The sequence below is a fragment of the Batrachochytrium dendrobatidis genome (assembly GCF_000203795.2).
Source record: "Batrachochytrium dendrobatidis JAM81 unplaced genomic scaffold BATDEscaffold_4, whole genome shotgun sequence".
Taxonomy (NCBI): Eukaryota; Fungi; Chytridiomycota; class Chytridiomycetes; order Rhizophydiales; genus Batrachochytrium; species Batrachochytrium dendrobatidis.
The window spans coordinates 100,477-115,870 of NW_006281102.1; the positions used below are offsets into that span (position 1 = coordinate 100,477).

General features: G+C 40.1%; 6 protein-coding genes across 6 annotated transcripts; 1 reads left to right on the plus strand and 5 right to left on the minus strand.

The window, feature by feature from the left end:
* Positions 1-91: 91 nt before the first annotated feature.
* On the minus strand, positions 92-3,918 carry BATDEDRAFT_87340 (uncharacterized protein). Its single transcript, XM_006678131.1, has 15 exons — positions 3,784-3,918; positions 3,600-3,698; positions 3,442-3,532; positions 3,288-3,382; positions 3,052-3,227; positions 2,704-2,970; positions 2,444-2,637; positions 2,262-2,367; positions 1,835-2,202; positions 1,536-1,746; positions 1,298-1,457; positions 1,063-1,210; positions 904-1,002; positions 381-834; positions 92-311 (listed from the first exon to the last, which is right to left on the minus strand). Exons 1-15 carry the CDS (start codon positions 3,896-3,898, stop codon positions 153-155), a joined length of 2,742 nt encoding a protein of 913 aa, XP_006678194.1. The 5' UTR covers positions 3,899-3,918; the 3' UTR covers positions 92-152.
* A 79-nt stretch (positions 3,919-3,997) lies between these two features.
* BATDEDRAFT_19136 (phenylalanine--tRNA ligase subunit beta) lies at positions 3,998-6,568 on the minus strand. Its single transcript, XM_006677731.1, has 8 exons — positions 6,494-6,568; positions 6,261-6,316; positions 5,934-6,164; positions 5,746-5,861; positions 5,278-5,670; positions 4,793-5,195; positions 4,353-4,722; positions 3,998-4,287 (listed from the first exon to the last, which is right to left on the minus strand). Exons 1-8 carry the CDS (start codon positions 6,549-6,551, stop codon positions 4,136-4,138), a joined length of 1,779 nt encoding a protein of 592 aa, XP_006677794.1. The 5' UTR covers positions 6,552-6,568; the 3' UTR covers positions 3,998-4,135.
* A 136-nt stretch (positions 6,569-6,704) lies between these two features.
* On the plus strand, positions 6,705-7,507 carry BATDEDRAFT_36783 (uncharacterized protein; the record flags this gene model as incomplete). The annotated part of the gene is made up of 1 exon (XM_006677982.1): positions 6,705-7,507. The coding sequence occupies one exon, from the start codon at positions 6,706-6,708 to the stop codon at positions 7,300-7,302; it is 597 nt and encodes a 198-aa protein (XP_006678045.1). The 3' UTR covers positions 7,303-7,507.
* Positions 7,508-8,062: 555 nt separating this feature from the next.
* On the minus strand, positions 8,063-9,361 carry BATDEDRAFT_36784 (uncharacterized protein). The gene is made up of 2 exons (XM_006677983.1): positions 8,436-9,361; positions 8,063-8,409 (listed from the first exon to the last, which is right to left on the minus strand). Exons 1-2 carry the CDS (start codon positions 9,305-9,307, stop codon positions 8,334-8,336), a joined length of 948 nt encoding a protein of 315 aa, XP_006678046.1. The 5' UTR covers positions 9,308-9,361; the 3' UTR covers positions 8,063-8,333.
* Positions 9,362-10,156: 795 nt separating this feature from the next.
* BATDEDRAFT_36785 (uncharacterized protein) lies at positions 10,157-11,111 on the minus strand (the record flags this gene model as incomplete). The annotated part of the gene is made up of 2 exons (XM_006677984.1): positions 10,892-11,111; positions 10,157-10,708 (listed from the first exon to the last, which is right to left on the minus strand). Coding segments are annotated over exons 1-2 (726 nt in total), but the record flags the coding sequence as incomplete, so codon positions are not given.
* Positions 11,112-12,596: 1,485 nt separating this feature from the next.
* BATDEDRAFT_23799 (uncharacterized protein) lies at positions 12,597-15,304 on the minus strand (the record flags this gene model as incomplete). The annotated part of the gene is made up of 8 exons (XM_006677775.1): positions 12,597-12,734; positions 12,812-12,917; positions 13,022-13,218; positions 13,292-13,363; positions 13,436-13,566; positions 13,680-13,782; positions 13,863-13,981; positions 15,229-15,304. 8 exons carry the CDS (start codon positions 15,302-15,304, stop codon positions 12,597-12,599), a joined length of 942 nt encoding a protein of 313 aa, XP_006677838.1.
* Positions 15,305-15,394: the final 90 nt, after the last annotated feature.

A 15,394-nucleotide genomic window follows, 5' to 3' on the forward strand; every position in this document is an offset into this window, starting at 1 on the left:
CGGTTGGCTCAATAATCTAGATTTTTGAATACACATTTTGTTAAACTACTTGTTGGCCATCCTTTGCATTGAAATGATAAACACTGAAAAATATCCAACCCCAATATTATTTCATTTCCAACTCGATACTTTAAAATAGCAAAAATACACAATTAAAATTCCATTGCTGAAGCGGATTCATCCTGTGGATTGGATAACTTGATGGCGTAGTTTTCTACAGGAGTCTGGGCCGCAGTAACAATCCGTTGAAATGATCGGTTTTGTGCAAGTATGGGTGCAATTTCCTTGAACAATTCAACTTTGGGCAGCCCCTAGTGTAACAGTATTCATACATGAGAGTCGTGTTTACAATCTTTAATCATACAATCATTTAAACGTACCAGAATCAACGGATCCCAACTCGATCCACCTAATCCTGATAAATCATCGCATACTTCCCTGGCTTTTGATACAGCACTTTCTTCAACTAATTTATGTGCATACATTTTTAGCCAGTACCGATACGCCTCAGCGTCGCCACATGCAACAGCTGATGCGAGTCGATCCTCTAGCATATCCATCGAAGCAAACCGTCGTTGTCGTGGCATCAATCCAGATCCATTAAACCGATTCAAGTACGTATCTGTTGTGACATCTACCAACTTCATCCACGCACGCATTCCGATATGGTAGGTAAACGATACACCACGGGATGTCGTTATAATAGGAAGTCCGTCAGACTTGAAAGATATATGCACAAGTGTCACATCAACATCTGTTTCACCATCTGCTTCGTCAAAAATTAACGGAGCTATGGATATGTGGGTCAACAGCTGTGTTTGCGTTGGGATATTCCTATATAAATTAAAACAAACCCATCAACACTAGACTGGGATCAATGGCTCAATACAGTGGTCATCGTACCATATATGCATCTGGCCCGTGCCGTCAATACAAAGAAGAAAAGGACCTTGGGCAGACAGGTATACAGCACAACTTGCCATAGCAATAGCAGGAAAGGATCTACACGTAACATCAAAAAGTAAATACAATATATATACATCAACATGACAGCAAACCCACCTCCGACCAGATATACTGAATATATTCAAGGTAGCATTAGCACAAGCAGCTGCAACAAACTCGCTCGTGACACAAGCAAGTATTACTGGGCTTGGCAAAACTAAATGCCATAGCTGATCCTCTCCTCTAGTACAAACCAGTCGCGCAACTGTATCATGTTACATAAACGTGTGGTTTATAACTGCAAGCATGTTGTTGTACAAAATTGTCATGTATTATACAGTTTGAATCTTACGTTTCTTTTCGTTGCGACACTCTAGTCCAATATGCTGGTTGGCCGGTCCTTCTTTAGATTCGGCAATGAATACATCGCGTGGTTCTGGAATACCTAATTGAGGCAACGCCTCAAATCCATGTACCATGGGAAGGACATACTTTGTCGGAATCACGCCAGACTAAAATGACCATATTTAATATTATAAACATATGCCAAAGTATTGGTATGGACACGGGAATGATAAAGTATCACTTACTTGCTGAGAATGCGCAAGAGAGTTGGGAATAAGCAAAGCGGCTGAAGAAACAATCGGAATACCACCATTAGATATAGGCGCAGCAGAAACCTGGGTTGAAGTTGGCACACCATTTGCAATATGATGTTCTGGTCTTTTTTTTTCAGGCACCCTTACAGATTCAACTACAGTTGTTGGTGCGCTAAATGGATTGGGAACCGTATCATCTGAGCTAAACACGCACATTACAGAAAGAGTTAAAATCTCAGTGAATCTACTTTGTGACTATATACTATCAAGCCTTGCAGCATAAAATATACCTTTGAATAAAAATAGGCTGGATACGCTTTTTACCATCCTTGGTTCTTGAAATGGTCTGAGCAAGCAGAGTGCTGGATGCAGGTGGTTGGGAATCTCCCAAAGACATGGCCTGTGTGCTAGATATAGATTCTGCTAAAGCCATCTGTGGAGTACTATCATTTACATCAACAGCTGCTGTTGATCCACTGGTATTAGGAAATCCTTGATGTGCGCCAGCCATTAGATCAGCAATACGACCTACAGGCGTAGGTGCCTCGGTTACAGTGTGTTCTAAAGATTCAAGCTGTGCTTCTAAATCCAACTGTGTGGTGGATTCGGGAATGACGTGTTTCGCTCTACGCTTACCATATCTTCCCAAGACAAAATCCTAAACAGTCAAGTTTTAGAGAAATCATCAAATAAGACATAAATTTAAAGGCAATATACCGTTTCGTTTGCATTCAGTGATCGCCCAAATTCAGCCAAATTAAATTCAAGATATACTACAGTTCCATCATAGGAGCATCCAAGAAGCCCATACCCATCCAGTGTCCTATTCCAAAAAACCCAATCATGTTGGTTTAATGAATGCAATGGACACATATACATTTCTACAGGAATGTACTTGCCATGATAGATCAAGAACAGAGTGCTCAACCAGTTCAAGAATATTTGCAATGGCACTGGAATGATTTGTCGACCAAATTGATATACCATTATCTTGACTTCCTGTAGCACAAATTGATATATATGGTACTGGAGCAACTGTATCTCCAACAACAGGCTCAGAACTGGGTTGTGAAAATAATCTAGGATTAAAAGACTAATGCGAGTAGATTAGCTATTAAAACTGAATACACTAGATTTGGAAAAGGATATATAAACTAACGCGATAGGTCGTAGCACTCACAGCAACTTCAACAGCAGCCTTGTGCCCGACAAAGAAATCTTCAGATTTCCAATCTTGTCGCTGAATTAATGGGGCTACACAAACTGATCCGCTCTCGCCGTTAGTAGCAGCAATAACTGTCCCATCGGGTCCCCAGCTTAGTCGTGTAAAAAACGTAGTGGATGCACCAGACTCGAGAGGCTCAGTAATAGTTGTTTCGACTTCCCAATCGGATGTGCGAAATACTTTGATAGATCTATCATCACTCTAGCAACACGATGGATACAATGAAAATACCAGAAATGAGTGAAATATTAAAAAAACCAGACCAATTTCAAAATCATATACCTGAGTAGCAACGTATTTTCCTGCAGGATCCCATGTAATACCTTTAACAAATCCAGCGTGACAGTCGATCCGCTTGACTTGCTCAAAGGTTACTCCATCCCAGATGACTACACGACGATCGAATCCACATGAAGCAAGAAATGCCTGATCATGCGACCAAGCCAAATCTGCTACATCTACATGAAACATGTCAAAACACTTTATCAAAAACAAAGTAGAAGCTTTACATCATTTACCAGATTCATGTGCAGGAAGAATCTTGACCACTCGATACGATTCACAGTTTTTAATAGTTCCTGATTCACCGAATCCAGTATTTCTGATTTTGGATCTAAACCATAGACATATTAGTATAGAAATACAAGTTTTGATTAGATGTGTATTGCCTACCCATCAAGTTTCCATATAACGACTTTAGCGTCTTCAGATCCGGATGCCAAATACTCTCCTCTAGGAGACCATCGAACGCATAGAATAGCACCTGAATCCATCTTTCAGTATACTTGAATCAAAACCAACTGTAGCGGAACCTCATTGCATCAACCTACCATCATGGATCGACATGGAAGACAGTTGTTTTGGAACAGATGGATCGAGTTCGGCTTCTTGGCTGACAATCGGCTTCATGTTCCATATTTTGATATTGACTAATAATAATGCATGAGTTATTGATACCATGGCATTCATGATGTAAAAGTTCAAAAGTTGACAGGCGGTTCATGTGTGAATTACCAAGTCCGGCAGTGGCCAGTTTCTGGCCAGAAGGATGAACATGGAGTGAATAAATAGGAGTTTTACGACTCTTTCCTGTTCGATGAGTGACCCAAGGAGGTACAAACAGCTGCATTCCAATAATTAGTGAATTCGACTATCTGCAAGATCTGCTATTCAGTTTGTTACTTCAAAGAATAATTGAATGCGATTTTTCAAAAACTATTTATCAATTAGAATTGCAAAATTCAGGTTTCATTTCAACAAAATCGGTGGATTTTAAGCAATCTTGTCGATAGTCTTGTCGATAATCTGAAAAGTTTGGCTTATAAGCGTATCAGTCTTGAACTGCAAGCGTGTTCGCTCAAAGAGTTTATAAAAATGGCTCAATGTTCAACTCAATCACACTGCACGGGAAAGCAATGCCAAAATGTCCAAGAACTTTGGGATGAACAATTCCAAAAACACCAACCACTTCTCCATTAAAGTACACATCTGCACAACGACCAGGGAAAAATGTAGCATCTATCAAACCATTCAATAGATTGTTTAGAAACACATCTCATCGTATTCTATTCAATACAACTTACTGTCTGATTCCTTGATGTAAAATCCATTCTTTTGGCCAACATCTACGCGCTTGACATCGAGAATTTGCATGATGCGATCAAGTAAGCCATGAACAATTTCTAATCCAGATGTACGATTAGAGTACAAGGCACAGACATTACGCTGGTTGCGAGCACGTCGTTCTTGGCTCTCGTCACGCAGAACAATGTCGGAAATCTCATAAATTTTGATGGGAAGTGCCATATGTTTATTGGCTGCCAAGGTCTTGAGAATGCCTGGCATGAGACTGGTACGAACCACTTGATATTCAATCGTCTTGGGATTGGATAAAATAACTGCTTCTTTTTGGTCTTTTTTGTTCAAATATGCAAAATTCTCATTGTGTGAACACTGATTTTCAGTCAAGAGTTTAGTGTCCATTCAATCCAGACACATTCATAAAATAACATAGTCAACCTACCAGGGTAAAAGTCAGCACCTCAGTGAATCCAGAAAAGGCAATTTCTTTGCGAATACCCTCTGCCAGCTTGTTGATGGGCAGTGCAACTGAAATGGTGTTGGATTTCGGATGTGTCTCGATAATCTTGTTGAAATTGTATGCAACTGCTGCATCTTCCATAACGTCACAAGCATGAAGCACATCAGATCGAGTGGGCGGAACATCTACAAGGATATCTTGCTTGTTTTCCGATAATGAAGCAAAAAGCGACATCTTGGTAATCAGGCGCACCAGCTCATCAGGAGTCACATCAATACCAATAGATTTGTTGATGTAGTCAACACCAACTTCAACACGACGAAGAGATAAATCTGGATAAACACACTTGCGACCATCAGGATAAACAACTTCTACTGGCTCAACACTACAGTCTTCAACAAGTCAGATGTATGATCATCAAACCAATAAACATATATTGTACTAGATATAGCTTGAAAAAAACCTACGTAAACTGGTTTTTGCAGTAATGAGAAAACATGGTCACAATAGTGTTCAAGACAGTTTTGGCTTTGGTCAAATCTGTAGCAGTGCATTCGATAAAGATATTCTTGGTGGTCAGTTTGATTTTGGAATGGTCTCCGTTGATGATTGGAGGAAGTGAAAGAACAACATTATCTGCGTCCATGACAACTGGGTAGTATGGCTTTTCACGAATAATATGAAGAAACTTGCTGAGTTTACGATCTTCTTCGTAAAAAGTCATGACTTGCGCTCCAGTCATGGTTTTGGTCTGATTAAGAGGAACAAATTGAATGTCATCTGGTAGTTGAGCATCGTATACAAATGGCCCCCTGATCGTATCTAGATCGTGAGTGCCAATAGCAACTAAAGTTCGCTTTCTAAATGTTGCAAGATTTTATCATTGAGTTTGGAAATCATCAAATACACAAGACATCCTGTAAATACAAACACACCTGCATATGTTGGTATGAAGCTTATCCTGCAGCTCAATAAAACTACTATAGGAATGCTGATCAAGAGTAACATTTCGCAAGATTGCAGCAACAACGTATGGACGTACTTGAGCAGTCTATTGAAATTACAAGATACAGCATGGTTTAGATTTTAGAGTAAACCGTGAGTATATTCAAAGAAAACTCACGTTGGGTTTGACAATCAACTGCTGAATAGGGGATCCATCCGCAGGAGAAACAACCGTATAAGTAGGTGGAGAACCCAATTCCAAGTAAGTCTTGATGGCACGAGAAATTCCTTCGACACACAACATATCGTATCTGTTGGCAGGAATATCAATTCGATACAACTTGCGATCCGATGCACTCTTATCCAATGTTGAAGATCCTTCCTTGACTGCCAGTTCCAGCTCGGTGGTCTATGCATTATTAAAACATGAAGCAATCAAATGACATTCCTGTCAATATCGCAAACTACCAGCATTTCAGCCGCAACAATGCCAAGATAACGTTACCACATCTTCCAGCTCAATGCCAAACTCGAAGCAAAATTCCTCAAACTCTTTGTCATCTACAAACACAGCAACATGATCAGCAATGTATTTCATAGAGTGTTGAATGGAAAAGACCGACAGCTAGTCGGATGACTAATAACACACTATCGATTACTCAATCTTGAATGGCAGAAGCCTAAGTTATCTAGACAGATTCAATACAAAATAACACAATGAAACATGATGATGTTTACCAAAACGACGACCGACTTGTTCAAACAGAATATCAGTATCAACAGTGACAGTAGGCATGATGTGTTTTAAATGCCAGTTTGTCGAGTTTCTCGATAAATTTTGTCAAATTTGCAAACCTTCAAGTACCAAATCCTCAGGAAAATTGCTACTTTTCAATCAAAAACAAAACAGTTGAAAACACAAAAATATTTACATTTTCAGCTCAACTTTTATGTTTCGAGAACATTCTGATAGCATCAAACAAGCTGCTGTCGCTGCATTTCGAAAGCGAGAGTTTTCAGTTCGTAAAACTGCACAACTGTTTCAGATTGGCGTACAGACTCTATATAGATGGAATGCTGAAGCCCTTGCCTTGGAACAGGACCAACATCAAACTCAACAAGCTCAACAAGCTCAGCAAGCAGCTGCAGCTAGACTAAAAGAGGGACGTTGTCCTATACTGAATCAACAGGAGCAACAGGTTGTAGCACAGGTTGTTCAGCAAACTGGTCGTGTCGACACAAGTCAGATTGTTGCCGCGGTACAGGAAACACGAGCCATAGATGCTCCTGCCATTCAAATCAGCAGACGAACAGTTTACCGATATTTACGAAAAAATAACATCACCTACAAAAAAGCACACTTTCGGATTAAAAAAACCGATCCCAGTAAGCTCGCAGCATTTTGGCAACAGATGCGCTTGATGGATGCAGAGCAACAGGCGAAAAACATCATCTCATTTAATGAATCATCATTCGGCACACACATGACACCCACTTATGGATGGAGCAAGTTTCAGCAACAGGAAATAAACAATTCTGGATTGTAAAATACTGCTCAACGTGCAATCGTATGTGTTGCATGGATAAGATCACTTGCTACAGTTTTTGGCGCGTAGATACTGTTTGTGGTCATCACAATGAGGAACAAAAAACAACTAATGATTCTGCCTATCTACTCCAACGTTCATCTCTTTTCCTTTAGCTAAAATGCACATCAAGAAAACAATCCAAAAGCATAACCCTGTTTTTTTCAAAAGTGTATGTGTGGATGTCATGGCGGTCTATGCAGAAGCAGTCAAACAAGAACAAATCCAACCACATACATGCCAACGATGGTTACTGGCAATCTATTTTTTCCCCTGTTCTCATGTTTTTTGTTACCAGCTGTAGTGAGTGATTCTTATTACTGCCACACTCATGTAAATAAAACACCTGTATTTATCTCGTAGTCTAGTTTTGGAATAAATATTATTAAACACTTGTTGCACTTGTTGGACATTTCAAATTCAATCAACACATCATCATATAATACAATCAAACCACGCTCTCCCTTTTTGGTAGTCATGTATTACACCATCACCAGATTTATTCATTCTAATTCAGATACTGGTTTGACTGTTCTGATGTTGTCAAACTAGAAACTCGCATGTTTGTAATCTAGTTCAAGAAACCATGATCGCACGTCAGAAATGGAATTGCTGTTTCCATGCCAATCACACAATATTTAAAGAAAAGTTGGAGATTAATATCAAGTATAGAATGTATTAAAGCAAAACACTCACAATGGAAACCAAACATACAAAAAATAAAACAACATCTAAACCTTTATTTGATCAAGTGTAACATAATGAACAACAAGCAAATGTTTTGGAAACAATTACTTGTAAATGTTAATGTGGCAACTGAGAAACTCTAGCTGTATCTAGAAAATCAGAAGATTATGGGCTTGCGATGTCCCTTGGATACGCTGCTAGGTGGTGCTGGAGCAGTTGCAGCACTGGCCGTGAACGAGTTGATAGTAGCACCCTTGAATCCAGTGACTCTGTCAGATGTGAAACGAAGAATCACTGAAAAGTTTTCAGTGGTGGTGGTGAAGGGGTAAGCTCCCTTGACCACAGTGTTTTGGCCACTGGTACCAGGAATAAGACGTCCAGTGAGTCGCGAGGTTGTAGTAATGAGAGGGGTTTCCTTGTTGTCCGACTTGGTAAGTAGACCGAGGTAATCAAACTCCTTTTCACAGTCCAGGTTGACATCAAGATTCAAGCTGACCTGAGTACCCACTGGAGCAGTCATGAAAACTTCAAACGAAGTGACAACATTGTTGTTATACAAAGTACCATTGCCAACGATCCATTTTCCGTTATTGAGATTCCATCCATCTCCGGGTGCAGTTTCAGCACTGTTGAACAGACCGACGGAAGTAGACTTTCCATTAAAGGTAAAAGGAGTGGTAGCAATATGGACGCGCTGCTCATCAGTGGGCACAACGCGAACAGTACGGTAAGTCTTGACAATCTGCTTGCCTTTAGTAGAACCAATAATGGCAATACGCTGTGTGCCAATATCATTAGCAATGGAAGGCGATGAAATAGTGGCATTGTGATGATCAAGAGTGAGCTTTTGGGTACCAAAGACCTTCTTGCCATCATCAGAAGTGATGGTAATGTCCTCAATACCAGAAACCTCGGCACCAAACTTGAAATCTCCCAAGTATGCTTCCATAGTGAGAGGCTCGGCAACAAACATGGTATCAGCCTGTCCATTAGCCTTGCCAATACGAGAAAGGTTGTCAGCAATACGATCGTACTGAGTGTTGGTTGTAGAGTTGGGCTGCAGATCGGACCAACGAGCACGCACAACAATATCTGACTTGATACCGGTGTCCTCAATCAATTGGCCGTTGTACTTGCCATTACGGACAGATTGACGGATACCGACAGACAACATATTGGTATACGAAGACTTTGTTGCGGGGTTAGTGAGTTCTAGGGTAAAGGGGAACTGTTTGAAATCGGTTGGTGAATAGATCATCAATACAGGATCGACATCCATAATGTTGGCACCACCAGCACCAGTGTTTCCATCCTCACCGAAAACGGTACCAGCTTCATGGCCCTGAATATTGGCAGAGAACATGTCGCATGCAGAGAAGCAGTTTCCATCGGTGAAAACACCCATGGGCTTGGTGTAAGCCTGTCCATAAGTGTTGGCAGCTTCAAACGAGGTAAATGGACCAATGTTGGTGTAGCGAGAATCAGCGGGTGACTCGTTCCATACTTGAACCCAAGTGTCGTGGATAGACTTTCCCTTGACGAAAATGTTGTAAGTGACGTTGTTTTTGATGTACCGGGCACCGAATGGCTCGAAATCAGCCTTGAACAATTGGGGAAGCGAATTGGCAAACAGAATGCTGCCACCGGGATTGCCACGAAGCTCAAACATAACAGAGCTGGTATCTTTGAGTTGAGTGGTAAGCAAGCGACGGACAAGTCCAGCTGCAGCCCAGCTACCGTCAGTACCAGTAACTACCAGCTTGGGGGAAAAGTCGTCAAGTTTGATGACACCCATGTTCTTGGATTCTGGTTTGTAGATACCCCAAGATATACCTTTGAGATCCGTCTCGTTCCATTCAAATGCACTGGTATCGGCACTTGCACTCACAGATCCGAAGAGTTCCTTTTGAACATTTGCCATCTCGGCATGCACAGCGTTGATAGCAACTGGGTTTCTGATGGCATCCTCGGCATCAATCATCTTTTGACGCTCATACTCGGCAATGTCAAATGGTGCAAAGCTGGAACTGCTGGTTGGAGTATCTGGGAGCGTAATGTTGGTAACTTTCTGGTACAGAGTACTGCTGAGTTCCCAGCACACACGACTGTGACCAGTGACGTAAGGAACAGCGATGGTGTACTTGTGGTTGTAATGGGCACGAGATTTAAACTCGAGTGAAATGGAATCCTCAGCGGGAAGACGATCAACTGAACCATAGATTGTACCAATGTATCGAAGAGCAGTGCGCTGACCGCCAAAATCATTGGCACCATCACCAGATTTGAATTGGTTCTCCTTGAACCATTCGACAAAGGTTTTGCCATTGATACCCACGAGTTCATCACCAAGCTCAATCTTGGAGTACTCATTGCCCATCAGAGCCAAAACCTCGGGAGTCTTGATAATATTAGATACGACAACTCTGGGTTTGTTGGTGATATCCTTGTCACCCTCGATAAAGTTATACGTCAGACCAGTGGTTGCAAAGAAACAACGGTATGGTCCAGGCTTGAACCAACGAGTGTGCTGGTCACGAATCTTGACAAATGCATCATTGAGTGTAAGCTGGAGCTCCTCATCACTGATCTTGTCAATGTTGCTACGAACACTCTTGATGATTGGGAATGGATCAGCGGCTGATCCATAGTTGGCCATCTTGGAATCGTAATTGACCCATGCCTATTAAAATATTCAAATAATGTGACATGCAATATTGAGTGAGCCAAACAGTCAAATCTTTCGTGTACTCGAAGCACATTACAAGCAAACCAAATTGTCCAATCTCATGGTAAATATAGGTTCACATGGAACGGTAACAGGAAATTTAAATCAACAGTCAATTCACACTTGATTTCAACTTACAGCAAGCACATTTTCGGCATTCTTGACAATGACTTCCTTTTGGGCACGAGTGGTGGGCACAAATGTAAAGCGGCCAGCATCACGATCAGTCTTGATGAGATTGTAGGAAGGATAATCTGCAGACACGACAGAAGCAGCAGTTGCCAACAGAGCAACAACAGATGAAACAAGCATTGCTACAGAGTATATGTGTATAATCTAGGTGTAGGCTGAACAATAGTATGTAACAGCAGCAGAGTTACTAAATGCTGTAGGCCGATTACACCGTGTTTTATTTCATTTTTCTGACATTGACCCGTGCTACAAACGAACACCATACTACCCTTATACATGTGAATTATATTTAAAATTAAAACAATCTGAAAATAATGCTTATCACCCATAAACTTGCACAAGCAAACTAACATGTCCAAAACATGCATGTCACACAGGTGAATTGTGAATATCTTCAAATGATTGCTCTGCATTAGTGATCACGCTCGAGTTTGAAGTTTGTCAAGCACATGAACTACCGCGTGTGTATGACCATTTACAGCTAGCAACAAAGGGTATGAATTGCAGGCGTTATTACATTCAGGGGTTACAGTCTAATTTATCCCCATTTGGGCTTGGTCTATGTTAAATGTGACTATTTTGCCAACTCATGCCTTTGCTAATAGTAATGTGATGATTAAACCTCGAGTTAGATAATAGTACTTTTGATTAAAGGGATTTTAGTTATTATCTAATCTGTGGATCGAATAAGCTGAAGTATCTGATGTGACAGTTGAATAGTATAACTCAGGAAAATCTTACAATGGTACCACCAGCGGTATTTGAAACCATCCGCAACAGTGCAAGTTTAGCCGTTACATTTTGCTGTAATGCAACCAATCAAATATTGCACTCGTTCAGTAATTCTTCATTGCCATATCACACCTGTCAGGATCACTTGATATTTCAATTGTGGCATGACTAGTCAGTGTCGGATTAACAAGTCTGTTCAACAACTCAAGTAGCATACCGCCTTGTGCTACCGATTGCATTTATATTGGATGATACATGACATATCACCAGTTTAGTAGTGTACAAATCTCGAGCCAGATGAAAATCTGAAGCAACATCAAAATTCGTTTGTTTGCTCGTAACTAGTCATTTTCAAAATAATAAACTGAAAGACAGACTAGCGAATGTGATGTCTATATAGAGGATCAGGTAGTCAAAGCAAAACCGAATTTTTAGATCCAAATCTAATCTTGAAATGCCTTTGACCTGTTGTTCAATGCTCACTTATTTCAAGAATAGCTTTGTCGATCCATGAGTCAAGAAAAAAAGTTTTATTCTTTCAAATCCAGACTAAATAGAAAATAGCGCAAAGGATGAGAAGTAGAAACATCGAGTTGGCGATGGGTTACGGTTGATGTGACGAGTAGAGACATTAGCTAGATCCAAAAAGGAAAAGTAGGCAAAAAGGCATTGATATAGGAATACGAAATGGTAAAGCAAATAAAAGAATCGACAAGGCAGCAGACTAACATATTAAAAATCCCATTGGCTGAAATTAGTAGATTTGGTAAATTCGTCACTCTGCCAGCCAATTGCAGAGGTGGCAAAATAAAAAGCAATGATCAGAAAGCAAAAAGTATTGAAGTTGGCATTCCCATACCAATAGCCAGATTGACGCGTAAATTCGTTCTACAAAGCTTTCAAAATACTATCCAAATTCTTAGACAGCCAAGAGTTGCTTGGTAACCTTTGGAGTTGTTTCATCATTCAGATGTCGAGTGGAATATCGGAGAGAGTTTAATAGTGTATCGCAAGCGGAACCGCCATAGGTTTGAATGACCTTGACTGATGATTTGATCTAAGGTATTCATGATCAAGGTAAGATCAGTGATATTGAAACAAAGACAAATAGTTTTATCAATCAAGAGCACATACGCTGATTTTGGAAGTTTTAATAAAAGCGCCTGCAAGATCAACATGATCATACAAAACAATTGAAATGACCATGACACGCAAGTAAAAACCAGTATCGTTTCCAGCTCTAATATGATGTCACCCGATTGAAACAGCAAATGCAAGGGTAAGAAAATTGGCTTTGCACAATGATATGCTAGGCAACAATACATAGTGCAAGACTAAATATACCTGTTCTTTGCAACAGTGCTATATGCAATACCAGCCAGGGTGGACAGAATATCCGAAGCAGCATCTTGTGAAATGGCGCGTGAACTGATGGTCAAAGCAGTAGCGTCGATCAAGGCCTTGGTGACTGGGCTCGAGTGTGCAAAAAAAAGAGACATTTTATTGGCCAGATCGTCCGAAACAACAGCGACAAGTTGTGCCTAATTAAAGGATTTTAAAAGGGATCATGTTAATGACAGAATTGCGTTGAATAATTCAAACACGCCAACATACATTATTCATTTTCATTCGAGAAACGCTGCGACGGTAGTAGGAAAAGTCATTTTGGACATTTGGATTACTCATCTAAACAAATATGGCAAGCAAGCGGGTTAAAACCATTTCAGACAATCAACACAAGCTCACTAATAAGAATACCTTGAGACCGTCAAATTGTGTTGCAAAGTCAAGAATTTCTGCAAGGCGTCGAGCAGTTGCCTGATACTTTTCAAAACTAGCAGAAACATCGCCCTTTCCAAAGAATTGCCAGATTCTTGGAACAAGTTGTTCTATTACAACATTAAATTCAATAGAAGAGGTTTAGAATCAAGACCAACTTGGCTATTTGGTGTAGTTGGACCACCCAACAAAAGTATATTTGACTTTTTTGAATTATATTTACCAATGCTGCTGCTAAAATCATAAAACTCTTTTAGTTTTACAACGGCGGGACAAACAACTGCCCATGCGGCATCTTCAGTTGCTCTTCCTGGAGTGGAAATTGCCTAGTTACAAATATTACAGTGGCATAACTGTTAGTCAAAGATCCAGGCTAAACAATAGGATTCTAACAATCGTAAAATACCTGTCTAATAGCCTCTCCACAGCCAGTATAGTTTCTCAAATCTTGAAGAATATTTGGAGCAAAGGAAAGTATTTCTGATGCTGAATTATAAATTTGCTGTTCTTCAGGAGTAGGTTGTGCTATAGTATTCAAGTTGAAAGTGAAATTAAACAGTAAATGTTAAAAATTTGAAACAAAGACGCCAATCAACTAAAACTATAAAATGTCTAGCATTTTGATCTAGTTTAAAACTGGCTAATCCACACATTGTGATTGCAATTTAAAACCCGGTGGCATCACAAGACAATGAAATGTAGCATCAGCCAAGGACTGAAAGTCATGGTTAAAACAAGGAATGAATTGAAAGTCAAATTAGACTCAGTCTCTGCAGAGTAAGCAGCAGTCTACCCGCCACACAATAAATTAATGACTGACGTCAATATGCATCATGGGTATGTAGGGTTACAAGTCAATACTATACAGTGTATAGGGGACTAGCAATCCAACACTCGACCCGCACCTATAGATTGAACCCAACATATTGCGCATTGACAAGCGTAATATATGAAAAATAGTTTGATCTTGGCAATTGAGTGGTGGCATATCAATAAACAGTAATGCATCAATCTATGCTGATTGCAGCAACCAATATTCACTTTAGGAGCATTGACTGGTTGGAGGACTTAGTCAATGATTGTTTTAGATGGAAATAAATAGAATGGTTACTGTCTAGTGGTTTGAATCCAAAAATGCAGCAGTTGGTATGTGTGCTCAAATGGTGCTGTAGATAATCACATGTGTATACGTATGGTTTTACACCACCAGCACAAAGAAAGAGATGACCAAATTTAGCGAAATGGAATACCCATCAAGGTTGAAGCTGATGTCGGATAGCAGATGTAATAAGTGATCGAATATCACCGTGACTGTTGCAGTTGCATGGCTGCTGTCATTCGAGTGCTTACTCGTCTATAATCTGCAATAAACCGTCTCATTGGAGATAATAATCAGAGTGAATTGGATTACCAATACAATATACACAAAAGTAAATCTAAATGCAATCACCAGAAGAATATCAAGTAGTGGCCACACTTTAGCCAGGCTGTATTTAAACATTGGTGATGCAGATAGACATGACAGCATCCGAGCCATTAACAATTGAATAAAACTCCCAAAAGCAACAGTTATATAGTGGTGAAAAGCAGCAGTGACCTAGTCAATACACACCAACGCAAGTGCAATCCATTACTAGGATATACACCAGTAACCACACATCCACGCCTTTCCCTACAGGTGATTCTTGTGCCAAAACAGCAATCTCGAATGTAGCAGTAAAAAAACAATTGCATGCAATCCAAATCTAAAAATATTAAAGAAACAGACGCACCATTAAAGTCGATAGGAATATCAATAGGTTCCTCTTCCTTTGCACCACCCTTGAAAATAGAAATGATGGCACCCATTGTGAGCAGATGCAATAAAATGAGTGGATTCGAAAAGGATTAGAAAGCGCGTTGTGAAGATTTGACAGAAAGTGAGTTGGTGGAGTCACG